The sequence below is a fragment of the Macaca fascicularis genome, chromosome 12 (genome assembly GCF_037993035.2).
Source record: "Macaca fascicularis isolate 582-1 chromosome 12, T2T-MFA8v1.1".
Lineage (NCBI taxonomy): Eukaryota > Metazoa > Chordata > Mammalia > Primates > Cercopithecidae > Macaca > Macaca fascicularis.
Window position 1 is genome coordinate 93,276,071 of NC_088386.1, and position 26,236 is coordinate 93,302,306.

At 39.0% G+C, this 26,236-nt stretch overlaps 2 protein-coding genes and 1 long non-coding RNA gene across 3 annotated transcripts in view; 2 read left to right on the forward strand and 1 right to left on the reverse strand.

The window, feature by feature from the left end:
• RFTN2 (raftlin family member 2) overlaps window positions 1-1,670 on the reverse strand; it is a 97,220-nt gene extending 95,550 nt beyond the window's left edge. The window contains exon 1 of the mRNA XM_005573833.5: window positions 984-1,670. Coding sequence (XP_005573890.3) covers window positions 984-1,122 — 139 coding nt within the window. The 5' untranslated portion in view covers window positions 1,123-1,670. The remainder of the gene's footprint in view (window positions 1-983) is intronic.
• A 17,501-nt stretch (window positions 1,671-19,171) lies between these two features.
• MARS2 (methionyl-tRNA synthetase 2, mitochondrial) lies at window positions 19,172-22,169 on the forward strand. Its single transcript, XM_005573835.5, has one exon. It carries the CDS (start codon window positions 19,199-19,201, stop codon window positions 20,978-20,980), a length of 1,782 nt encoding a protein of 593 aa, XP_005573892.3. The 5' UTR covers window positions 19,172-19,198; the 3' UTR covers window positions 20,981-22,169.
• A 2,071-nt stretch (window positions 22,170-24,240) lies between these two features.
• On the forward strand, window positions 24,241-25,382 carry LOC141408207 (uncharacterized). The gene is made up of 2 exons (XR_012421344.1): window positions 24,241-24,785; window positions 24,907-25,382. It is a non-coding gene; the product is annotated as an uncharacterized lncRNA (long non-coding RNA).
• Window positions 25,383-26,236: the final 854 nt, after the last annotated feature.

The following is a 26,236-nucleotide window of genomic DNA, read 5'->3' on the forward strand; positions in this document are numbered from 1 at the left end:
CTAGAGCAAAGGAAAAAAAAAAAAAAAGGAGAATGTGTGTAAACAATACATTTGGAAAAAATTAAGATAATATTCAACATGATAATTTAGTATAAACTTTTTGAGAATGGATAAAATGTGTGGCTCATTAGAATTAAAAATATAACTATAATAAGAACTTTAAATACTAATATCTGATAACTTTAACAGCAAGCAAGGCACCCTAAAATTCATTTTCAGTACCTCATCATTAAAGATGTAGCTCTTTTTAAAAGGTGCTTTGTCTATGCAGTTGTACAGTACTCTAAAGTTTCCACAAGAAACGAGGCAAAGTATTTGTGAAATCGAGCCACCTCGATTCCTTCCACAGAGCTGCCATCTGGGCTTGTTTATTTGTGTTTCCAACTTTCAGGAACAGAGAGTTTCTCTGTTGGGGACAGGGCACTGAGTAAAGGAAGTGTCTTACAGAAGGCAATCTTTTTTTTTTTTAACTACATATTCAAAACTTACAGTTTAGTTTGGTCAAAAATATCAAATGACTACCATAATCACAGAGTCTAACACAATTGGAAGCCTCAGAATTGTCTTAGCAAACACTCTTCCACGATATGATGCAAGTAATATTTCCTACATAATACCTTCTTGTGATTTTCAAATCTTTTTCACAATACAAACCGTCACTGAGGCTATATAGCTATTTGTCCTGGAAATCAAGCATTTTTCATAAATCCTTCTATAATAAGTATTTGATTTAAAAACGAAAGAGGTATTTCCAGGCAATTTTCCTAATTTTAGAAGGTACATATGAGCCATGTTACCAAAAAAACAAAGCAAACAGCAAAACAAAAATCTTACAAAGTATAATTAAGAAGCAAAGCATTATTGTTTGAATATACAATCTCATTATGAAGAACAGTTTAAAAATTTGTAAGTCCACACTTAAAAACAACTAGTAGTCTCTTATCTCTGAAACATTTAACAAACAAAATAGAAGCAAAAAGTACCTTGTAGAGTAAAATCCAGCAATACATATTCGTAAGCAAATTCTGTCTTTGTTTCCACTTGCGGTCTCTTCAGGGTAGAAAATATTTTTCCAGGGCTGCTATCATCAGGGTCTTCTAGCTTTCTAAGTCCGCACCCCATGGCAAAATCTGTAAGGAATTAAATTGCAGGAAAGGGGAGGGAGAGCAGCAAATTCTGTTGTTTAAGCTGCAAAAAGAAACTTATAGACTTAACTGCTTTGATTTTGTTTTCAGCTAAACCATAGATAACCAAAAAGAAAACATCTGGGTCCAAAGAAAGGAGTTGAAGAATTTTTCTATCCATTTTTCTGTAAAGTCATTGAACCCATGATTAAGCTACAGCTCCAGGAGGCTGGGCTTGATCTTAGAGAAACATGCAAGCTGCTACAACTTAGCGGAGAATTTCCATGCCACGTCAATTTACAGCCAGCCCCCTACCAGAGTTCTGTCGCTCAGGGCACCAGCGGTGCTTTGTCTATCCCAGTTGGCTGGATGATAAAAAGAGGTGTCCAAAAACGGAAATAAAAAGGCAAAAGGGCAACTTGGATGTAATTATCTACAAGTAGAAGATATATTCAGACATAGTGGCATACAATTCTTTTTCTGTTTTCCCTCTTCTCTCTGTCCTGCTACCCTCCTTCCTCTCAACTACTACCAAGAAAGCAAAAGGAGAGAGAGAGGGAGAGAGAGGCAGTAGGGGGGTGGAGAGAGAGAGAGAGAAAGAGAGAGAGAGAGAGAGAGAGAGGGAGAGAAAGAGAAAATGAAAAGAATGGATTCTCAACATATTTAGAAACAAAAATCATTTCCAGAAAGGAAGTCAGTTTTATGAGGAAGCTATTTCTGGAGTCTAAAAGGAGAAAAGTAAAGTTAAAAAAACAGCACTTTAGTCTTGAGATAGTACTTTTGAGAATTTCTTTCCACATGAAGTTTCTTTCTGTTGGAAAAATCATATGCTAATTAAAAGAGCAAAGTGTAAAAAATTTATATTAAAATGTTTTCATAAAAAGACTTTACTTAATTGCAAAGGAGAGACAGTTACGTGTGTAATTAGTTTCCCCAACATCCTTAAAGAGTTTAAAACACTCTACTATTAGAAGGCTTATGATAGCAACTAATACTTCTATAGATCTCAAAGTATCCATCATTAAAAAATAAAACAAAACTGACAACTTGATTCATTTATTTATTTTATTTTTTTGGAGATGTGGTCTTGCCTGTCACCTAGACTGGAGTGCAGTGGCCCAATCATGGCTCATTGCAGCCCGACCTCCCGGGCTCAAGCGACCTTTCCACCTCAGCTTCCCAAGTCACTGACACCACAGGCACATGTCACCACATCTGGCTCTTTTTTGTATTTTTGGTGAAGATAAGGTCTCACTATGTTGCCCAGGCTGGTTTTGAAATCCTCAGCTAAAGTGATCCTTCTGGATCGGCTTCCCAAAGTGCTGGGATTACAGGCGTGAGCCACTACCAATCCCATTCAGTCTTATAAATTGCCATTTAGCCAAGGTCAAGAACAATTTATAATGGACCAATTGTAATGAATGTTTATTGTGTTTTACCCTGTATAGGTCAGGAAGTATGGTGCACTCATCAAAATGGCGAGCCCTGGAATCAGGCTGCTTGGGTTCAAATCCTGCTTCTTAGGCCTACTAGAGATGTAATCTTGGGCAAGTTACTTGACCTCTTCAAGTTTCAGTTTCCTCCTCTGTATACGGTACTTACTTCATAGGCTTGTTATGAAGGCTGAATGAGATAATCTTATCTCATATCTTAACACTAGGCTTGGCTAATGGCACAAAATATATTTGTTGATGTGTGCACATTCTAAAACAGGGTTAGGAGTAGGAATAGGAAGGAAGTGATTCTGCCACTGCTTCCATTATTTACAAAATAAACCCTTATCACAGTTGAGATTCTAGAGAGTACAAGCCTGAAAAATTTTTTCAATCACATTGAAGCCTGAGCATGAAAACTCTCAAAAGGGGGATGGAATATTTATTTTATAGATCACTATTACCTTTTTTTCTTTTCCTACTGCCTACTTGCCTTTAAATGTTTCATTTCTCAGAAATGTCTTAGAGAAAAATTCCATAGTCTTTCATGCTCCAGGATGAGCACTGTCAGTGGTAAGCAATTTCTGGATGACTTTGACTAAAAAGACAGCCAACTCTGACCCAGTGTGACTCATCTGACTGTTCACAGTACTTTCATGCCTGTCATTTTCCATATCCTCTTTGGTATGGTGGGCTGCGAGGTCCTGTATGGCAGAAATGGTATCTTTGAAGGTCACTAGCATCTCCTGAAGTGCCTGGAAGATTATTTAAGTACCCATTATATTTATTAAATGCATGCTATATTCCAGCCACTGAACTAGGTGCTGGTACACAAGATAATTAAACATGGCCTCTGCCCTAAAGAAACTTATAGTGTAATGGGGAATACAGACTTATATGCAGATGATTTCAGTGTAATTTGGTAGATGCTGCAATAAAAGTATGTAAAAGATGCTACAGAAACTCAAGATGGGGCCTCTAACTCAGCCTGGAGGATGATGTCTGAGTTGTCATCAAGGATAAATATTTTTAAGATGATAAAGAAAGGTGGGTAGCCTGTGCCAGGAGAAGAGAAAAGCATGAGCAAAATCATGGAATCATGAAAAAGTATGGCATGTCGAAGGAAGATGAAACAGTTGACAATTACTAGAACATAAAATGTGAGAAAAGACTAAGCTGTAAGGGAGGCAAGGGGTAAGCTGTAATGAACTTTGTATACCATACAAAAGGGAATTTGGACTTTATTTTGTAGGCAACAAAGATGAGTCAAATAATCAAGTGAGGAGTCCGAAGCAGGCAAGTGACATCAGTTTGCCTTTTAGATTGGTTACTGTGGCTGATTTCAGGAAGATGGTTTTACTTAGAGCAAGAATGAAAACCAGTCAAGAGGGTCAATGCAATAGTCCAGTAGAGAGCTGCTGACTGAACGAATGTGGTACATCAGTAGGTCCTTAAGGAATTATTTTTACCTTTAGTAAAAAAGAACTATAGTTCCTTAAGTTCATAATTGAACAATCACTTAAGTAATTTTCTCCTCCAAATTCTAACAAAATAAAATTTTATTAGACTCAATGATATTTTAAAAACATTTTCATTTATCAATATGGCACACATTCCTGCTATTACAACAATTATATGGGATTTCACTGCATTAATACAATGCTTACCAAGTAACATTTTGGTCATTTTCAAACTTTTACTGTGAGGATTTTTGTAAGGGTTACTTTTTTCCTCACTTTGGATTATTTTCTAAATACTTAGATTCTACTTCATAAATGGTCAAGTAGTTTACATATAAGAAACCAGTTAGAGGATGGGTGCAGTGGTTCATGCCTGTAATCCCAGCACTTTGGGAGGCCAAGGCAGGAGGATCACTTGAGGCTAGGAGTTCAAGACAAGGAAATCAATTAGGAAGCAATAAGCAGAGAAAATGCATTCTAATGACTAAATAACTCACGTGTATTACTTACCTAAATTTGTGGTTGGCCATAAAACTGTTTAAGGTATCAATCTTATATATTTTAAGCTTTTATCAGTTGTTACTACATATTTTGCCTATATCTTTTATGCCTATATATTTACATAAAAACACTTTCATTCAAAAATTTTTCTCTGATGGGTGTGGTGGCTCACGCCTATAATCCCAGTACTTTGGGAGGCCGAGGTGGGCAGATCACTTGAGGTCAGGAGTTCCAGACCATCCTGGCCAACATGGTAAAACCCCATCTGCGCTAAAAAAAAATACAAAAATTAGTCAGATGTGGTGGTGCATGCTTATAGTCTCAGCTACTCAGGAGGTTGAGGCATGAGAATTGCTTGAACCTGGGAAGCGGAGGTTGCAGTGAACTGAGATGGCGCCACTGCACTCCAGCCTGGGCAACAGAGTGAGGCTCTGTTTCACACACACACAAATTTTTTTTTCTGCCTCTCCTTTGTGTCCTAAAGAATAATCTACAGCTCTTCAGTAGTATATTTCTCTTTCTGGAACAAATATTGTTTTCTGTTTTTTGTTAGTTTTTTAAAAATTAATACACTTAATTTTTTTAGAGCAGTTTTAGGTTCACAGCAAAATTGAACAGAAAGCAGATAATTCCCATCTGCTCCATTTTCCTACGTGCACAGCTTCCCCCACTATCACCATCCCACCAGAGTGGCATGTTTGTTACAATCGATGAACTTACATTGGCACATCATTATCTCCCAAAGTCCATAGCTGACATTAGGGTTCACTCCAGGTATACATTCTATGAGTTTTGACAAATGTATAATGACATGTATTCATCATTGTAGTGCTACACAGAGTAGTTTCACTGTCCTAAAAACTCTATGGTCCACTTATTCATTCCTCCTTACTGCTTTAACTCTGATTCATCTGGCAATGGTAATATAAAGGATGAGCTATAGATCCAAGTCATTTCTCTTCCAGCCTGATATCCAACTGTCACAACCACATTTGTTTCCATAGAGAACCTTTTATCAATGATGTTTCCTCAGGCTTATCATATATTAAATACTAACAATAATTAGGATACAATTTTGGAAGAAATGTCTTCTAATTCTGGTCATATTTTCTGTAATGAATTATATTTGTTTGCTGCCAATGGCAGATTTCAGGGACAGCTTTCAGTTCTGTATTGTAAATAGGGTTTCCCCAAGTGCAGGTTTGTACGTGGCTAGGTATGATGGAGATGTATTATCAATTCTTGCCTGTGCTCTAGTATGGACTCCCTTAGTCCTTGAATGAATGAAGGAAATTTATGAAAATGTAGCATAGGCCAGGCATGGTGGCTCACACCTGTAATCCCTGCACTTTGGGAGGCCAAGGTGGGCGGATCATCTGAGGTCGGGAGTTTCAGACCAGCCTGACCAACATGGAGAAACCGTCTCTATTAAAAATACAAAATGTACCAGTGCCGGGCATGGTGGCACATGCCTGTAATCCCAGCTACTCAGGAGGCTGAGGCAGGAAAATCGCTTGAACCTGGGAGGCGGAGGTTGTGGTAAGCTGAGAGCGCGCTATTGCACTCTAGCCTGGGCAACAAGAGCGAAACACCATCTCAAAAAAAAAAAAAAAAAAAATTCTGATAGCTACTAGGCAACTTTGGATCACCTGAGTTTACCAAAGGCACAGTGCTTCTAAGAGTTAATTATGTATCATCCAACCCATTCCCTACAGAGAAAACTTGCACAATAGTAACTTTTAAATGTAGTCTATCTTGGATATCCCTTCTCAAAGAAGTAAATTCAACAACTCAAGTATTTATGGAGTGTCTACTGTATATGTAAGGCACTACCTGGACACAAAGATGAAAAAGCCACATTTTATGCTCTGCAGAATTCACAAGCCAGCAGACCAATGCTGAGTTTTAACTACTTACTGTTTCATCATGTAGTCAAGTGTCCCAAGATGTTAATGACTTATTGAAAAACATCACTTATTGAAAAAGCCATTCTTTGTTTAATGTTTAGAAATGATACATTTATCATATACCTTATGGTTTAGATAAACTATGATTTGTATTTTGACTTTTAATTTTGTTCTATAGTCTGGCTTTTCAGCAACACACACTTCAAAATGTTTATGGGTTTATAATTTTTCAATGTCCAGAAGTTACAAAAAATATATATATATTTTAAAAAGTTACTGACTATTCTTAACTATTTAGTCTTCTGGAGCAGTGTTTTCAAACTGCGTATGGCAGAACTCTTTGGTTCCAAAGAGGTGCCAGCTTTGGTAAAGAGAGGGGGTTTGATCATGAGGGGAGGCCAAGCAGGCAGGCTCTGGGTTTCCCTCCATCCTTTCTTCAAACAGAACAGCCTAGTTTTGATCAGTGTTATACACCAGTAACAAAGAATGTAAAAGCGCTATCAGAACATGACACCATTTACATTAGAAATAAACTAGGAATAAATCCATCAAAATACTAAGCCAGACTTATATGTAGACAATCATAAAGCCTTACTGACCAGCATTAAAGGAGATTTAAGTAAATGGGTATATATTCATAGTCATTTTTAGGAACCCTTAACATAGTAAATATGTCAACCTCCCCCAGCCCTTGACACCTATCATTGAGCTATACGTTTAATGCAATGGTGACCTAAACCCAACAGGTCTTTTGCAGGGAACTTGTCAAGTTGATTTTAACAGTTATGTGGAAGATAAAAGGGCAAAAAATGGCTAAGATTCTTCTGAAGAAGGATAAGGAGGACAGACAAGTTCTTCATATGTTAAAATTTAGTATAAAACTACATTAATTAAAATAGTGTTTTTAGCAAGGCATAGATAAATTAGCCAATACAACAAAGAGCCTAGAAATAGACGTGGCACATGAAAATGTAATATATGATGAAGGCAGCGTGGTAGGTCAGTGGAGAAATGGAACTGAGACAACTAGTTATCCATATGAGGAAATATTGGATCCCTACCTCCTGTTATATAAAAAAGTTTCAGTTATATATAAAGAACTTAAACATCGAAAGCAATTTAAAAAAATTTCTTTTTCTTTTTTTCTTTACTTTTTAAAATTTTACTTTAAGTTCTGGGATGCATGTGGAGACTGTGCAGGTTTGTTACACAGGTATACATGTGCCATGGTGGTTTGCTGCACCTACCAACCTGTCTTCTAGGTTTTAAGCCCCACGTGCCTTAGGTATTTCTCTTAATGCTCTCCCTCTTCTTGCCCCCATCCCCCGACAGGCCCTGGTGTGTGATGTTCCCCCTCTGTGTCCAAGTGTTCTCATTGTTCAACTCACACTTATGAGTGAGAAAATGCAGTGCTTGGTTTTCTGTTCCTGTGCTAGATTGCTGAGAATGATGGTTTCCAGCTTCATCCACGTCCCTGCAAAGGACATGAACACATTCTTTTGTATAGCTGCATAATATGTGCCACATTTTCTTTATCCAGTCTATCATTGATAGGCATTTGGGTTGGTTCCAAGTCTTTGCTATTGTAAATAGTGCTGCAACAGACATACGTGTGCATGTGTCTTTAGTAGAATGATTTATAATCCTTTGGGTATATACCCGGTAATGGGATTGCTGAGTCAACTGGTATTTCTGGTTCTAGAACCTGGAGGAATCGCCACACTGTATTCCACAATGGTTGAACTAATTTACACTTCTACCAACAGTGTAAAGGCGTTCCTATTTCTCCACAGCGTTACCAGCATCTGTTGTTTCCTGACTTTTTAATCATCGCCTTTCTAACTGGCGTGAGATAGTATCTCATTGTGGTTTTGACTTGCCTTTCTCTAATGAGCAGTGATAATGAGCTTTTCTTCATATGTTTGTTGGCTGCATAAATGTCTTCTTTCGAGAAGTGTCTGTTCATATCCTTCACCCACTTTTTGATGGGGATGTTTGTTTTTTTCTAGCAAATTTGTTTAAGTTCCTTGTAGATTTTGGATATTAGACTTTTGCCAGATGGATAGATTGCAAACATTTTCTCCCATTCTATAGGTTGCCTGTTCATGCTGATGATAGTTTCTTTTGATGTGCAGAAGTTCTCTAGTTTAATTAGATCCCATTTGTCAATTTTGGCTTTTGTTGCAATTGCTTTTGGTGTTTTAGTCATGAAGTATTTGCCCATGCCTATGTCCTGAATGGTATTGCCTAGGTTTTCTTCTAGGGTTTTTATGGTTTTGAGTTTTACATTTAAGTCTTTAATCCACCTTGAGTTAATTTTTGTGTAAGGTGTAAGGAAGGGGTCCAGTTTATGTTTTCTGTGTATGGCTAGCCAGTTTTCCCAGCACCATTTATTAAACATGGAATCCTTTCCCCATTGCTTGTTTTTGTCAGGTTTGTTGAAGATCTGATGGTTGTAGATGTGTGGTGTTATTTCTGAGGTCTCTGTTCTGTTCCAGTGGTCTATATCTCAGTTTTGGTACCAGTATCATGCTGTTTTGGTTACTGTAGTCTTGTAGTATAGTTTGAAGTCAGGTAGCATGATGCCTCCAACTTTGTTCTTTTTGCTTAGGATAAAAAGCAAAAATTTTACACTTTTATGTGCAAATGTGGTTATTTATTCTGGCTTAGAGTACAAGAGTGCTTTTAAGGTAAAAATGATAACCATAAAATAAAATTTAATAAATATAATTAAGGCTTCTATTCATTAAGACTCCTTAATGTGAAAAGGCAAGATACAAATTGGTGAGTGATACTTGCAAATTATCAACTAATAAAGGAATTGTATCCAGCAATCCCATTACTAGATATTTATCCAGAGGAAAGAATGTCAGTGTGTCAAAGAAATATTGGCACCCCCATGTATATTGTATCAGTAATCACAATAGACAAGACATGGAAGCAATTTAAGTGTCTTTCAGTGGATGAATCGATAAAGAAAATGTGTGAGCGTGCTCACACACACACGCGAATACTATTCAGTCATAAAAAAGAATGTAATCCTGTTATTTGTGGCAACACATAAGAATCTGGAGGACATTATGTTAAGTGAAATAAGCCAGACACAGAAAGACAAATACCATATGAGCTCGCTCATATGTGGAATCCAGCGTAGCTGATCTTATAGAAGAGTGGAACAGAGGTTACTAGAGGTTGAGAAGGGTAGAAGGAAGTGGGGGTGATAAGGAGAGATTAGTTAAAAGATACAAAATTTCAGCTAGATAGGGGGAATAAGTTCCAGTATTCTATAGCACTGTAGTGTTACTTTAGTTAACAATGACATATTATATATATTTTTCAAGTAACTGGAAGAGAAGACACTGAATGTTCCCAACACAAATAAATGATAAATGTTTGGGATGACGTATGCTAAATAATCTGATCTTATCACTATAAATTATATGTATTGAAACATGACTATGTACCTCATAATTATGTACAGTTGTGCCAATTTAAAAAATAAATCTAAAAAATGCAGAGAGAAAAAGTATGTAAAGAACTCCTGCAAATAAGTAAAGAAAAAGACAAGCCAATAGAAAAACAGGCACAAAATATAAATAGGCATGTCACAGGCAAAGTAACATATATGGTTCAAGTATATATGAGGAGATGCGCAACTTCAATTGTATTTGGAGAAATGTAAATCCAAACCATAGTAAGGTAACATTTTAAAAAGTTATGGCAAAGTATAAATAATACTGTATAAAACTTACCACCTTGAGCATTTTGAAGTGTACAATTCAATGGCATTAAGTGCATTCACAATGTTGTACAATGAACGCCACCATCTAGCTCCAGAACTTTTCATCATCCCAAGAAGAAACCCCATTACCAATTAAGCATTCACTCTCCATTCCAATTTTCCCAGAGCCCCTGGGAACCACTTACCCACTTCCCATCTCTATACATTTGCCTGTTCTGGATATTTCATATAATGGAATCATACAGTATGTGGCTTTTTGTGTCTGGGTTCTTTTTTATTGTTTTTTATTTTATTTTATTTTTTATTTTTGGCTGAGACTCACTCTGTGGCCCAGGTTGGAGTGCAGTGGTGCGATCTCAGTTCGCTGAACCTCTGCCTCCCAGGTTCAAGCAATTCTCGTGCCTCTGCCTCCTGAGTAGCTGGGACTACAGGCAGGAGCCACCATGCTCAGCTATTTTTTTTCGTATTTTTAGTAGAGATGGGGTTTCGCCACGTTGGCCAGGCTGGTCTCGAACTCCTGGCTGCAAGTGATCCACCTGCCTTAGCTTCTCAAAGTGCTGGGATTACAGGGTTTGTCATAGATAGCTTTTATTACCTTGCGGTATGCTGATTTTGCTGAGGGTTTTAATCATAAAGCAACGCTGGATTTTGTCAAATGCTTTTTATGCATTCATTAAGATGATCATGTGATGTTTGTTTTTAATTCCATTTATGTGATGTATCACATTTATTGACTTGCATATGTTAAACCATTCCTGCATCCCTGGTATGAAACCCACTTGATCATGGTGGATTATCTTTTTGATATTCGGCTAGCTAGTGTTGGATTTGGTTAGCTAGTATTTGTTGGATTTGGTTAGCTAGTATTTTGTTGAGGATTTTTGCGTCTATGTACTTCAAGGATATTGGTCGGTAATGTTCTATTCTTTTGTTATGTCCTTTCCTGGTTTTGGTGTTTGGGTGATACTGGCTTCACAGAACTATTTAGGGAGAATTCCCTCTTTATCTTTTGGAATAGTTTAAGTAAGGTTGGTATATTCTTTTTGAATGCCTGAGAGAATTCAGCTGTGAATCCATCTGCTCTTGGACATTTTTTTTTTGTTGGCAATTTTAAAAATTACTATTTCAATCTTGCTACTTGTTATTGGTCTGTTCAGTTTCCATTTCTTCCTAGTTTAATCTAGGAGGGTTGTATATTTCCAGGAGTTTGTCTGTCTCCTCTAGATTTTCTAGTTTGTGTGTGTAAAGGTGTTCATAGTAGCCTTGAGTGATCTTTTGTATTTCTGTGGTATCAGTTGTAATATCTCCTGTTTCATTTCTAATTAAGCTTATTATTATCTTTCTTTTCTTGGTTAACTTTGCTGATGGTCTATTAATTTTTTTTATCTTTTCAAAGAACCAACTTTTTGCTTCATTTATCTTTTGTATTGTTTTATGGTTTCAATTTCATTTGGTTCTGCTCTGATCTTTGTTGTTTCTTTTCTTCTGCTGGGTTTGGGTTTGGTTTGTTCTTGTTTTTCTAGTTTCTTGAAGTGTGACCTTAGATTATTTGTGCTCTTCTGTTTTTTTGATGTAGGCATTTAATGCTATGAACTTTCCTCCTACCACTTTTACTGTATCCCAGAGGCTTTGATAAGTTGTGTCCCTATTACCATTCAGTGAATTTCCAGTTTTATTCCACTGTGGTCTGAGAGGGTACTTGATATAATTTCAATTTTTAAAAATTTATTGATATTTGTTTTGTGGCCTATCATATGGTCTATCTTGGAGAATGTTCTATGTGCTGATGAAAAGAGTGTATATTCTGCAGTTGTTGGGTAGAATGTTCTATAAATATCTGATAAGTGCATTTGTTCTAGGGTACAGCTTAAGTCCATTGTTTCTTTGTTGATTTTCTGTCTCGATGACCTGTATAGTGCTGTTAGTGGAGTACTGAAATCCCCACTATTATTGTGTTGCCATCTATTCATTTTGTATGTCTAGTAATAATTGTTTTATAAATTTGGAACCTCCCATGTTAGGTACATATATATTTAGGATTGTGATATTTTCCTGTTGGACTGATTTTTTAAATCATTATATAACGTCCTTCTTTATCTTTTTAAACTGTTGCTGCTTTAAAATTTGTTTTGTCTGATATAAGAATAACTACTCCTACTCACTTTTGGTTTCCCTTTACATGGAATATCTTTTTCCACTACTTTCTCTTAGATGTTTGTGAGTCCTCATGCATTAGGTGAGTATCTTGAAGACAGTAGACACTTGTTTGGTGGATTTTTATCCATTCTGCCATTCTGCAAATTTTTTTAAACTTGAAATGTTATCGAGACCATCCTGGCTAACATGGTGAAACCCCGTCTCTAGTAAAAAAACCAAAACAAAACAAAAAACTAGCCGGGTGAGGTGGCAGGTGCCTGTAGTCCCAGCTACTCGGGAGGCTGAGGCAGGAGAATGGCGTAAACCTGGGAGGCGGAGCTTGCAGTGAGCTGTGATCCGGCCACTGCACTCTAGCCTGGGCAACAGAGCGAGACTCCGTCTCAAAAAAAAAAAAAAAACACAAAAACTTGAAATGTTATTATTTATGTATTGACATATACTAGATTATTTAAAGCTGTTAAAAATTATTTAAAATAGTTTAAAAAAGTTAATATACTTTAAGTTCTAGGGTACATGTGCACAACGTGCAGGTTTTTTACATATGTATACATGTGCCATGTTGGTGTGCTGCACCCATTAACTTGTCATTTACATTAGGTATGTCTCCTAATGCTATCCCTTCCCCCTTCCCCCACACCATGACAGGCCCCGGTGTGTGATGTTCCCCGCTCTGTGTCCAAGTGTTCTCCTTGTTCAATTCTCACCTATGAGTGAGAACATGCGGTGTTTGGTTTTCTGTCCTTACGATAGTTTGCTCAGAATGATGGTTTCCAGCTTCATCCATGTCCCTACAAAGGACATGAACTCATCCTTTTTTATGGCTGCATAGTATTCCATGGTGTATATGTGCCACATTTTCTTAATCCAGTCTATCATTGATGAACATTTGGGTTGGTTCCAAGTCTTTGCTATTGTGAATAGTGCCACAATAAACATATGTGTGCATGTGTCTTTATAGCAGCATGATTTATAATCCTTTGGGTATATACCCAGTAATGGATGGCTGGGTCAAATGGTATTTCTAGTTCTAGATCCTTGAGTCATTCTGTAAATTTTAAGTAGCGTGTTTAGGCCATTTACATTCAACGTTAGTACTGAGATGTGAGGTGCTGTTTTATTCATAGTGCTAGTTGTTGCCTACATACCTTGTTTTTTGTTTTCCATTGTGTTATTGGTTTATAGGCCCTGTGAGATTTATGCTTTAAGGAGTTTCTATTTTGGTGTATTTCAAAGTTGTGTTTCAAGATTTAGAACTCCTTTTAGCAATTCTTGTAGTGCTGACTTGGTAGTGGTGAATTCTCTTGGCATTTTTTTTTTTTTTGCTAAAAAATACTTTATTTTTCCTTCATTTATGAAGCTTTGTTTTGCTAGATACAAAATGCTTGGCTGGTAATTATTTTGTTTCAGGAGGCTAAAGACAAACCCGGTCCCTTCTGGCTTGTAAGGTTTCTGCTGAAAAACCTGTTGTTAATCTCATAGGTTTTCCTTTATAGGTTACCTGATGCTTTTGCCTCATAGCTCTTAACATTCTTTCTTTTGTCTTGACTTTAGATAACCTGATGACTATGTGCCTGGGTGATGATCTTTTTGTGATGAATTTCCCAGATGTTCTTAGAGTTTCTTGTATTTGGATGTCTAGATCTCTAGTGAGGTCAGGGAAGTTTTCCTTGACTATTCCCTCAAATATGTTTTCCAAACTCTTAGATTTCTCTTCTTCTTCAGGAACACCAATTATTCTTAGCTTTGGCTGCTTAACATAGTCCCAACTTTCTTGGAGGTCTTGTTCTTTTTTTTTTTTAGAGACGGAGTCTCGCTCTGTCACCTAGGCTGGAGTGCAGTGCCCGATCTCGGCTCACCACAACCTCCTCCTCCCTGGTTCAAGCAATTCCCCTGCCTCATCTTTCCGAGTAGCTGGGATTACAGGTGCACGCCACCACACCCGGCTAATTTTTTTGTATTTTTGGTAGAGACGGGGTTTCACCATATTGGCCAGACTGGCCTCGAACTCCTGACCTCAGGCAATCTGCCTGCCTCGGCCTCCCAAAGTGCTGAGTAATCCCAGCTGTGTCAGGCCTGTTCATTTTTTTTTAAATTCTTTTTTCTTTGTCCTTGTCTGATTGGGTTAATTCAAAAGCGTTGTCTTTGAGCTCTGAAGTTCTTCTTCTACTTGTTTGATTCTATTGTTGAAACTTTCAAGTGCATTTTGTATTTCTCTAAATGTGTCTTTCATTTTCAGATGTTGTGATAGTTTTTCTTTATGATATCTATTTCTCTGGAGCATTTTTCATCCACACTCTGTATTGTTTTTTAAATTTTCTTTCTCTAGTATGTTTTCGAGTAGCTTAATAATCATCCTTCTGAATTTTTAATCTGGCAATTCAGAGATTTCCTCTTGGTTTGGATCCATTGCTGGGAGCTAGTGTGGTCTTTTGGGGGTGTTATAGAAACTTGTTTTGTCATAACACCAGAATTACTTTTCTGATTCTTGCTCATTTGGGTAGACTATTTCAGTGGAACAATCTGAAACTCAAGGGCTGCTGCTCAGATTCTTTTGTCCCATGGGGTGATCCCTTGATGTGGTGCACTCCCCCTTTCCCTAAAGATGGGGGTCTGGTGAGCCATACTGCAGACTGATTGTTATTGCTTTTCTGGTTCTAGCCATCCAGTGGTGCTACTAGGCTCTAGGCTGGTGCTGCGGAATGTCTGTGAAGAGTCCTGTGATGCAATTCATCTTTAGGTCTCCCAGTTGTGGATACCAGCACCTGTTCTGGTAGAGATGGTAGGGGAGTGACATAGACTCTGTGAGTCCTTGGTTGTAGATATGTTTAGTGTGCCTGCTTTCTCAAATGCTGGTTATGCCAGCAGTGAAGCTGTCACCTGAACAGATTCAGAACCACTGGTTAGCCAGGATGTTGCAGGCAGTGGAATTAGCTGTTGTTTTCTCCTTCCTTGGAACAGGGTTGTTCTGCCATGAGTTGCTGTAATGTCCTGAGTTGGTTGACCTCTAGCCGGGAGTTGGTGTTTTGAGACAGCACCAGAGTTTTTCACCTGTCTTGTGGGAATTTGTAGTGGCCTGCCAGTTATTTTAAAGGATCTGTGATTTGTTTTGGTTTTCCTGATATGCTCCTGAAGTGGTTGCTGGAGCAAAAGTTCATGGTGTGAATCTCCCCAAACTGTTCTGTTCATCCAAGTGGGAGCTGCACATCAGCCCTGTCTCCTGACCACCATCTTCCCTCTCCCACTTTATTCTTTTTTATTGCTGAGTAATAGTCCATCGTATAGATATATCACATTTGTTTAGCCGTTCATCAGATGATGGACATGTGGGCTATTTCCACCTTTTGTCTATTGTGAATACTGTTGTTATAAATAAACACTAGTGAGATGATACTTTACACCTATCTGACAACAATTAACACAGACAATACCAAGTATTGGAGAGATCTATTCAAGGGTATATTGCTGAGCAGAGTGTAAATTTGTTTAACCATTGGAAAATAACTTGGCATCATTTTGAAAAATGGAACACTCATACTCTCTATGATCCAGCAATTTCATTCCCATGTATATATCCAACAGAAACGTTAGCATATAGGCACCAGGAGACATATACAACAGTGTTAATAGTAGTATTGTTTCTAAGAGCCAAAACTTGAATCACTGAAGTGTATATCAATGGCCATTTCTTTTAAGGCATTCTGCTCTAAAGGGAAGGAAAGAAATGGTGCAGTAATGGAGGTTGAGTTTTTTTTTTTTTTTTTAATGGGAGGAAAAATAGCACACTTGTATGCTGAGGCACTACTTCAATGGAAAAGGAAAAAAAAAATAGCAAGAATTTCTGAATAACCTGGTTTCTCAGACACTTAGCTTCAATTTATCTGCCTGTTCTGGAGGGTGCTGTATATACCTTTCAGTTTCAGGTTTTACCTATGTTCACTTGCCATTTTTAAAAAAACTTGTATTAGGTTCAGGGTACATGTGCCGGTTTGTTACATAGGTAAATTGTGTGTCATGGCAGTTTGGTGTACAGATTATTTCTCCACCCAGGTAAAAAGCATAGTACCTGATAGGCGGTTTTTCAGTCCTCACTCTCCTTTCTTCCTCCACCTTCAAGTAGGCCCCAGAGTCTGCTGTTTCCTTCTTTGTGTCCATATGTACTCAATGTTTTGCTCCTACTTATAAGTGAGAACATATGATATTTGGTTTTCTGTTCCTGTGTGGTTAACTTAGGATAATGGCGTCCAGCTCCACCCACGTTGCTGTAAAGGACATGATCTTGTTCTTTTTTATGGTTGCATAGTATTCCATGGTGTATATGTACCACCTTTTCTTTATTTAGTCTACTGTTGATGGGCATTTAGGGAAGATTCCGTGTCTTTGCTATTGTGAACAGTGCTGCAATAAACATGGGAGTGGATTTTTTTTTTTTTTTTACAGTAGAATGATTTATACTCCTTTGGATATATACTCAATAATGGGATTGCCGAGTCAAATCATAATTATGCTTTGTGTTCTTTGAGAAATCACCAAACTGCTTTCTATAATGGCTGAAGTAATTTACATTCCCACCAGCAGTGTATATATGTTCCTTTTCTCTGCAAACTTGCCAGCATCTGTTGTTTCTTGACTTTTTAATAATATTCATTCTGCCTGGTGTGAGATGGTATCGCAGTGTGGTTTTGATTTGCATTTCTGTAATGATGAGTGATGTTAAGCATTTTTTATATACGTGTTGGCCACATGTATATATTCTTTTGAGAAGTGTCTATTTATGTCCTTTGCCGTTTTGATGAGGTGGTTTTCTGCTTATCGATTTGTTTAAATTCCTTATAGATTCTGGGTATTAGAGCTTTCTTGGATTCATAGTTTGAAAATATTTTCTCCCATTCTGTAGATTGTCTGCTTACTCCATTGATAGTTTATTTTGCAATGTGGAAACTCTTTAGTTTAATTAGGTCCCATTTGTCAATTTTTGTTTTTGTTGCAATTGCTGTTGGCATCCTCAAAAGCAATTGCATAGGATCTTCTGCCAGGTCCTATGTCCAGAATGGTATTTCCTAGGTTGCCTTCCAAGGTTTTTAGTTTTAGGTTTTACATTTAAGTCTTTAATCCATTTTGAGTTGATTTTTGTATATGGTATAGGAAAGGGGTCCTGTTTCATTTTCTGTATATGGCTAGCTAGTTATCCAAGCACCATTTATTGAATAGGGAGTCTTTTGCCCATTGCTTATTTTTATCAACTTTGTTGAAGACCAGATGGTTGCAGGTCATTCTTAAACTGCTGGATTAAATAAGAGCACATCAACTGAGTGTCCAAAGTTACTTTTTGTATCTCTTATACAGAATTCGATTGGCCCACGTTTCATCATATCACTACAGAAATCAGATCCAAGTTACTATATGTGTTCAAAGGTTATTTTACAGCAAAATGAATGAATTACATGTATTAAGAACATATGAATGCAGTTACATGCAACAACGTGGATTAATATAGCAACAAAATGTTGAACAAAAAGGCAAGTTGAAGACTACATGTAGTATTATATCCTTTTTAGAATATTTAAATAAAAATAAGAAAAATTAAACAATGTTACTTAGACATACTATGGATGTGATAACACGAATGTGCAGGAACAAAATTCAGAACAATGACCACCTCAGGGAGGAGGACAGTACGAGAAGGGAGCACACAGATCTAAATCACTGGTAATTTTCTAGTTCAGTGTTTCTCAAACTTTAATGTGCCTCAGAATCACCTTAATATCTAAATTACTGGGCCCTACCCTCAGAGTTTTCTGATTCAGTAGGTGGGGGATGGGGCCTAAGTATATACATATCGAATGAAGTTCCAGGTGCTGCTAGTTCTGCTGCTCTGGGGACCACACTCTGAAACCATTTGTTGTTCTTAGAGTGGGTTGTAGGTTCACAGCTGCTCCATTTTATTATTAAATGTATATGCTACTTAAAGGAAAAAAAAGATAAAAAATGAGAGTGTGTTATGAACGAGGGATTAACATTAATTCAATTCTGGGCTCCTGAGGTTTCCTTCCCTAAAAAAAATTCTAGGGTTCCATTACTAAAAGCAAACTTGAGAAACACTATTTTAGAAGAACTTAAAGACCATTAAAAAAATTAACTATTTTTTGAGAAATAAATTAGAAAATTATTCTTTATGTGAACAGTGACAGCATATTGCACTCCACTTTCCTGGATCTCAATAAACTTTGGCAAGAACTTGGCAGATCACAAATCTATTTTTGTTGATTCAACAAAAACTGTTTAAAGACTTCTCTTCCCTTCTCAGTTCTTATCCTTCTCTCAAGTGCTGTAGGTAATGATTTTTCATCTTTTTTCTCTCTCCCTCCCTTCCAGATTGATTTAGGCTCTGAGATAAAATTTAGATGACGTTTGTGATACTGACTGGGCATGTGCAGAGCCATATACTCTGTCTTACAGTATGCCATCCACGGACCGGTTTTAGGCAAACGGCTGAATAAAAACTCTTGCCTACAAGCAGCTGAGCCTAGAGGGGGAAACATTCATAAATATAAAATTACAATCCAAAGCAGGAAACACAACATGTTATGCAAAGGCAAAGAGGTTCGTCTTCTTTCATAGCCTCTCCTAAACCCGGCGACTCTGAGCTATTTTTCCGGCAAGCCGCAGTTCGTTGGGGCCCTTCGGCGCCGCGGGTTTGGGCCTGCGGAGGGCGCAGGCGCGGGTGGGGCGGGGCGGGGAGGGCGTTGAAGGCCCGCGCTCGGGGCCGAGTTTCACTGGTTTTCCGGTCGGAAGCTGCGGCGCGATCCGGCTGCGCATGCGCCTCTCACACGTGCTGTCAGAACACCGCCTCCTCCGCTTGGGGCCGGTTTGCACCATGCTGGGAAAGTCTGTCGTCCGGCTGCTAGGACGCACGGGGGCTAGTAGGCTCTCTCTCCTGGAGGACTTCGGCCCACGCTACTACAGTTCGGGCTCCCTCAGTGCCCGCGATGATGCTCGTGATGCGCGCGCCTACTTCACTACACCCATTTTCTACGTCAACGCGGCGCCGCACATCGGGCACCTGTACTCGGCACTACTGGCGGACGCCCTAAGCCGCCACCGTCGCCTCCGAGGTCCCAGCACGGCCGCCACGCGATTCTCTACTGGTACCGACGAGCACGGGCTCAAGATTCAGCAGGCAGCAGCTACTGCGGGCCTGGCCCCGACCGAGCTATGCGACCGAGTCTCCAAGCATTTCCAGCAGCTTTTCCAGGAAGCCGGTATCTCCTGCACTGATTTCATCCGCACCACGGAGGCCCGGCACCGGGTGGCTGTGCAGCACTTCTGGGGGGTGCTTAAGTCCCGCGGTCTGCTCTACAAGGGCGTCTATGAAGGTTGGTATTGCGCCTCCGACGAGTGCTTCCTGCCTGAGGCCAAGGTCACCCGGCAGCTGGGCCCATTGGGGGATTCATTTCCTGTATCTCTTGAGAGCGGGCATCCAGTCTCCTGGACCAAGGAAGAAAACTACATTTTCAGGCTTTCCCAGTTCCGGGAGCCACTCCAGCGGTGGCTGCGGGGCAACCCTCAGGCGATAACCCCTGAACCATTTCATCACGTAGTTCTTCAGTGGCTGGACGAGGAGCTGCCCGACCTGTCCGTGTCTCGCAGAAGTAGCCACTTGCACTGGGGCATTCCGGTGCCCGGGGATGATTCGCAGACCATCTATGTATGGCTGGATGCCCTGGTCAACTACCTCACTGTAATTGGCTACCCAAATGCTGAGTTCAAATCTTGGTGGCCGGCCACCTCTCATATCATAGGTAAGGACATTCTCAAATTCCATGCCATCTATTGGCCTGCCTTCCTCTTAGGGGCCGGCATGAGCCCGCCACAGCGCATCTGTGTCCATTCCCACTGGACAGTCTGTGGCCAAAAGATGTCCAAGAGCTTGGGCAACGTGGTGGATCCTAGGACTTGCCTTAACCGCTATACTGTGGATGGCTTCCGCTACTTTCTCCTGCGGCAAGGCGTCCCCAACTGGGACTGTGACTACTATGATGAAAAGGTGGTTAAGTTGCTGAACTCCGAGTTGGCAGATGCCTTGGGAGGTCTCTTGAACCGATGCACTGCCAAAAGAATAAATCCTTCTGAGACCTACCCAGCCTTCTGCACTACCTGCTTCCCCAGTGAGCCAGGGTTGGTGGGGCCATCAGTTCGTGCTCAGGCAGAGGATTATGCTCTGGTGAGCTCAGTGGCCACTTTGCCAAAGCAGGTAGCAGACCACTATGATAACTTTCAGATATATAAGGCTCTAGAGGCTGTGTCCAGCTGTGTCCGGCAAACTAATGGTTTTGTCCAAAGGCATGCACCATGGAAGCTGAACTGGGAGAGCCCAGTGGATGCTCCCTGGCTGGGTACTGTGCTTCATGTGGCCTTGGAATGTTTGCGAGTCTTTGGGACTTTGCTGCAGCCTGTCACCCCAAGCCTAGCTGACAAGCTGCTGTCCAGGCTGGGGGTTTCTGCCTCAGAGAGGAATCTTGGAGAGCTCTATTTCTTGCCTCGATTCTATGGACATCCATGCCCTTTTGAAGGGAGGAGGCTGGGACCTGAAACTGGGCTTTTGTTTCCAAGACTAGACCCGTCCAGGACTTGGCTGGTGAAAGCCCACCGGACCTAGAAACTCAGTTCTTACCGGCTTGTGGTAAAAAAGCAGATGTGTTATTTTTTTATTTCTCATTTTCAGGGAACTTACACTAGTATTTTCTTAAGTTTGGAATCAAATGAGCACATAAGCTCTGTCCCTGTGAAAAGAGGTTTGTAGGCTTTCAGGTGCCTACTCCTATTCTTCATTTCTCTGTGACCATTGATCATTGTCCTTTGTGCATTGTGTGTCTAAGATATCTTCAGGGGAAAGATGGGTAAGAGACAGTGTTGCTAATGCTGTTCCTTCTTTGTGCCTCCTTCCAAACCACAGTTGTTTGCCCAAGCTACCTCTCATGGCTTGTTTTTCATTGGCCTGGTCTCTGCTTCTCAGGCTAATTAGTGGAGTCACTCCTTTCATTGAGGGTCAGGGTTGGAGGCCCCTTACAGGGGCTTTTACAGGGGGATCCTACCTTGTTACACATGTTGGGTTTCCTGATAAAAAGAGAGTATTTTATTAAACCTTTGAACCAGTGTCCTAGACCAGATGATTTTTGCCCATGTGCATCCCCATTTAAATCCCTACAACTAAGGCTCCCAGCTTTAATAGTCCAGCAGTTGGGTTGTGTAACATCACACTTCAACCAGTAGATGGCTCTAGTTTCACACATTTAATTACTAAAGATTGATGTTTCAGAATATTTAGAATAAATTCGTTTTCTGCTTTCTAGTTTTGCAGATCTTTACATTTTTATTGCTTTTCTTAAAATAAGGGATAGCTTTGCAACCACTATTGTTTTAATGGAAAGCAAAAAACCCCCCAAACATCAGAATCCTTGTTCTTTTTCAGACTACTGAAAAATGACATTTACTCTGTTAAATGTTTAATAAATGAATAAGTAAATGTATCAAGTTGTTTATATAATAAATTATAAAACTCGAGGCATTTGGTATGTTAAAAAATTTTAAGATTTAATATGATTTAAAAATTTGTAAATAGTTCCAAAGGGCAATGTTTTCTTTAAATTTCTTATAGTCTTAATTTTGTTATCCATGTACATAATTTACCTCATGATTTCTTTTGACCAATCAGGATCTATAACACAATATAGAAATTGTGTAATAATTATTATAAATGTTAATACACTTAACTTTCAAGTAATTTTAACTGATTATTTCTTTTGCTCTTTTAAGTTATTAAAGTTTAAAAGTTTGTAAGTACCTTATTCAGATCTGTTCTGTTGCATTCGTTGAAGGTGATGGTGAAAGGAGGAACTGACCAATGCTTCAGGAATCTCAAACTGGATTTAGGAATCTCTCTAAGGCTCCATCAGAGAACATCACAGAGAAGATGTTAGCAATTTATACAGTGACTTCAACATAGTAAGCCAGAGTTATGTCTCATAGGTGATTAGACAGCTGGGCCAAAGTTCAAAAGAACTTGCCTTGGAATACATTCTAAGTATGGTGGCAAGTAGAGAGGGCCCACAGTGAAGTAAACTATTGTACTGGTAGTTCCCCTGGATTTATTCTAGGTGCCACCATTCAGTTCCAGTTTCCATTTATTAATCAGCAAAATGAGGAATTTTTTGTTGGTGGAATGTTGTTTAGAAGAGAATGCTTGAAGGCTTTCTAAAGGTGGAAGGACTGTTTCCACAAATGTTCCTTGAGACCCTTATTATTATTAAGTCTGGGCTTTCCACATGACATGTTCAAGTTAACTGCTGGGGTTATTAGCACAGACTACTAGGGCATAGGATGTAGGAGTGTAGTATCTCCTATAGGTGGATAGAGCAGAGAGTGGAAAAAGATAACATGTATTTACATGGATGAAGGAAAACATTTGAAAACCAGTGAGATGATAACCTCTGCCTTTGAAGTGCTCTTATAGCAGTGTTACAGTTCCTACCATGGATGGAGACAGTGTCTTCCACTTGAATGATCTTTCCTATAGCCTAGTGCTGGTCAATACATGGACCTTTGCTTGCTGGAGGGTGTCAGTGGAGTTCTTTTAGTGCAGTCTGTCATTTCTGCAGGCACTTAGCTGGCTACCTGGATATTTGTGATGCTGGAGGACACGAGAACATAGGGGAACCAGATAGGACACGGCGTAATTATTACAAAGACAGGGTATTTTAAATGGAGGAATGTGTGGTAAATTGGATCTGACTTCTGTGGTGATACTGAAGATGAACCAGTTGGATTCTCTGTAGGAGACACAATAGATACAGCAAATATTCTTTGAGTATTCAGTGATGTGTTTGAGTTGATCCAGCAGTTTAAGAATAGCAAATGGAGAATAGGTGAAAACTGGAGGAGATGTACTTCCAAGAGGGGGCATGCTAACCACTTTTGGTAGAAGATGATACACTTGTAGAATTCCCTACTCCAGCACTGTTAATACTTTATCTGGCATTTTCTGGATTCCTTCACCAGAAAGTAAGTGTCTTCCAAATACTACCCTTGAAGTTCTCAGATACTCATTTTGGTATGTTCCTGGAAGCAGTATTGCAGGAGGTGATAGAGCACTGCCTAGATCAGGTATTCATGGATGTCACATTAGGAGAGTAATAAAAAGACGTCAACTCACTCAGCAGACTGTAATCCTCTGCGAAGTCATGTGAGAAGTGGGCAATGCATATTTTAAGTGGCACCATTATATATTGGAGGGCTGTTTCACAAGTGAACTCATAGATTAGACACCTCAGAAGTCAGAAGACCTGTGGCTATAGGAAGGATCATAAGAAATATATATAATCTCTGATTTTATTGAAACCTCAGTTTATTCTGCATGTAGATCTCATTATTTCTCTTAAGAATCTGTGGACTTGTAGGGGCTATGAAGAGCCCAATAAATTGAATACTAAGTTGATGTCAGAGTACTTAAGAAGGGCCTAGGCTGGAACATGGGCCCTGGGACACTGGTCTTCCCCTTTCCCCCCACCCCTCAAGGTGGTTGTTCCTGTGATTGGGACTGAGCTCTTTAGCTCTGGGAAATGTCAAAACTGAAGTGAAACCAGTAGTTGGTCAGGTTGTGAGCCCTCATTGAGGATGACATCATCATGAAGTGAGACCTGGGTGCTGGTGGGTCCTTGCCTTGTCTTTTGTCAGAAAGTGAATATCAATGGACCTAAAAGGGTGTGGACATATTGACAGCCATTTGTCTATTTTTGCAGCAATGATTTACTAGTTCAGGGAGCTTGGGAGGAGCTAGGACACAGGGGTAACCAAGAGCACAGATTCTAGAAGAAAGTCCTTGAGTCTCTTGTATAACTAAGATAGTATAATATATGTAATTTCAGCACAACAAAACTCGTCCTGCCCCTTCCTCTTGCAGGAATTTTGGAGAGGATTGGTTAACTTATCAAGAGGAACACACCAAATTTGGAGGTTAATAACGGCAATAACCTAGGTTAATGGGAATTTTAACCTTTTAAGAAGAGTATCTTATTCTTTCTGGAGACAGGATAGGAGAAGCCCAGGTTAAGCTTCCTTCCTATGTCACCAATAACTACTTTGAGCAGAGGGGAAGGGACTAACCAGTTTAGAGGTGAAATTAGCTTCTTCTCTTTAGTAGGTAGTCTTGGGTTACCCAGAATAGATCCTGTGAATTAAAGGAACTACCTAGCAGGAAACAGTTGTCCATATTTAAATACTTTGTTTAGGATTGTATCACCATTAGTTTCTACTTACTTTTCATGATGAGGGATGGAAACTGGAAGGAACTACACACCAAGAGGATCTTCCTATGGCCCCGACAACTAGAAATAATATATCCTCTACCGCGCCTCTTCTGATGAGTACCACTTGGGAGGTTCAGCCATACCTGGATGTTCACCAAGGTAAGCAAAGCATAGTACATATGTTTCATCCTTGGCCTTGAGCTGAATTTCACCCCCTTAGCTAATGGCACAGTATACTCACCACGGATTTTAAAGTCCACTGCTCCTCACTTAAGAACAGGATGGTGTGAGGTGTCAAGATGTTTCAGGAAACCAAGTGTACCATCTACAAGAAGAAAATTATAGCTCCAAGGAGAGATGAGCCCTGCCGTTGAGTCACTTCTGGATGAAACATCTGCAGAGGGCCTGACTCACTGGGTTAGCTGAAGGGACAGACCCAGGAGTAACTATGGAAATGGAGGATGCCACCTTTCTTAGATTATGGTGTGGGAGAAATGGTACTAACACCTCTGTGCTACTGCTATTAAGGCCATGTCTTGTACATGTACTCCTCATTAGTTGAGAATCAATTGTTTATGGGATTTAACATGATGATGAAGCTTCAAAAACTAGATAATGATTGTTATAGCTTGGTATCATCATACTATTCTCTTAATACAGTCCATAAAAATATGACCAATTACACATTTTTTCCTGATTGTATATTTTTGGAACACATTAAATAAAACAACTTCAGTAGTTTGGCTTCCTTTGAAACCAGTCCAGAAGTTTCTATTGGTTAAAAAGCTATAGATATTAAAAATATAAAGTTAATAAACATGGTATACATCTTAGGTTAATCACAAAATAATACAAATAGAATGTATTTCTTTCAAGCCAGATGAAAAGAGACGTGAAAGAAAACAACAGAAGCCAGGAAAGAACAATGCAATAGAAGGCAGAGAGGAGAAAAAAGAGGCAAAGAAAAAGGAAAAATATTGTAAATAGCCCAAAATAAAATGGCAGAAATAAATACAAATATGTCAGTAATTGTAATAAAATAAAACTTCATGAGTCTTTTGTCAAAAGACAAAACTATTCAAAATTAAATTTAAAAAGCAATATATGTAGTTAAAAGGGATATACTTAAACATAGAAGAAACTAAGACATATGAAGAAACACTAGGCATATATTAAAAGAAAGCTGGTATAGCAATATTAATATTACACATCTATACGAGGGAGAAACCATTACTAAAAAAGTAGAATTTAATGTAAAAGTAATAATGCACCAAGTTATAATTATAAACTTGTATTACCTAACCACGTAGCCTCAAAATGTAAAAAGCGAAGATTGAAAATTACAAGAAATGTTCAAGTCTATTAAAAAAAAGGCCCACACGGTAAAAGTGTAACTCATACTAGACATTAGCATTTCAGTCTTTAATGCTTACTACTAAGTGTATCATCACTGCTAAATGTAGGAAAAAAAAATTAAGGCAGTCAAGGTTTTGTGACTCTAAAACTTTGTCTTTTTCCATCTATACCTGTGTGAAAATAACAGCTTGCTTTTAGAATATAACTGTCAGCCAAATATACCTATTCAGTAGGTCCTTTCAGTGGGTTATTAA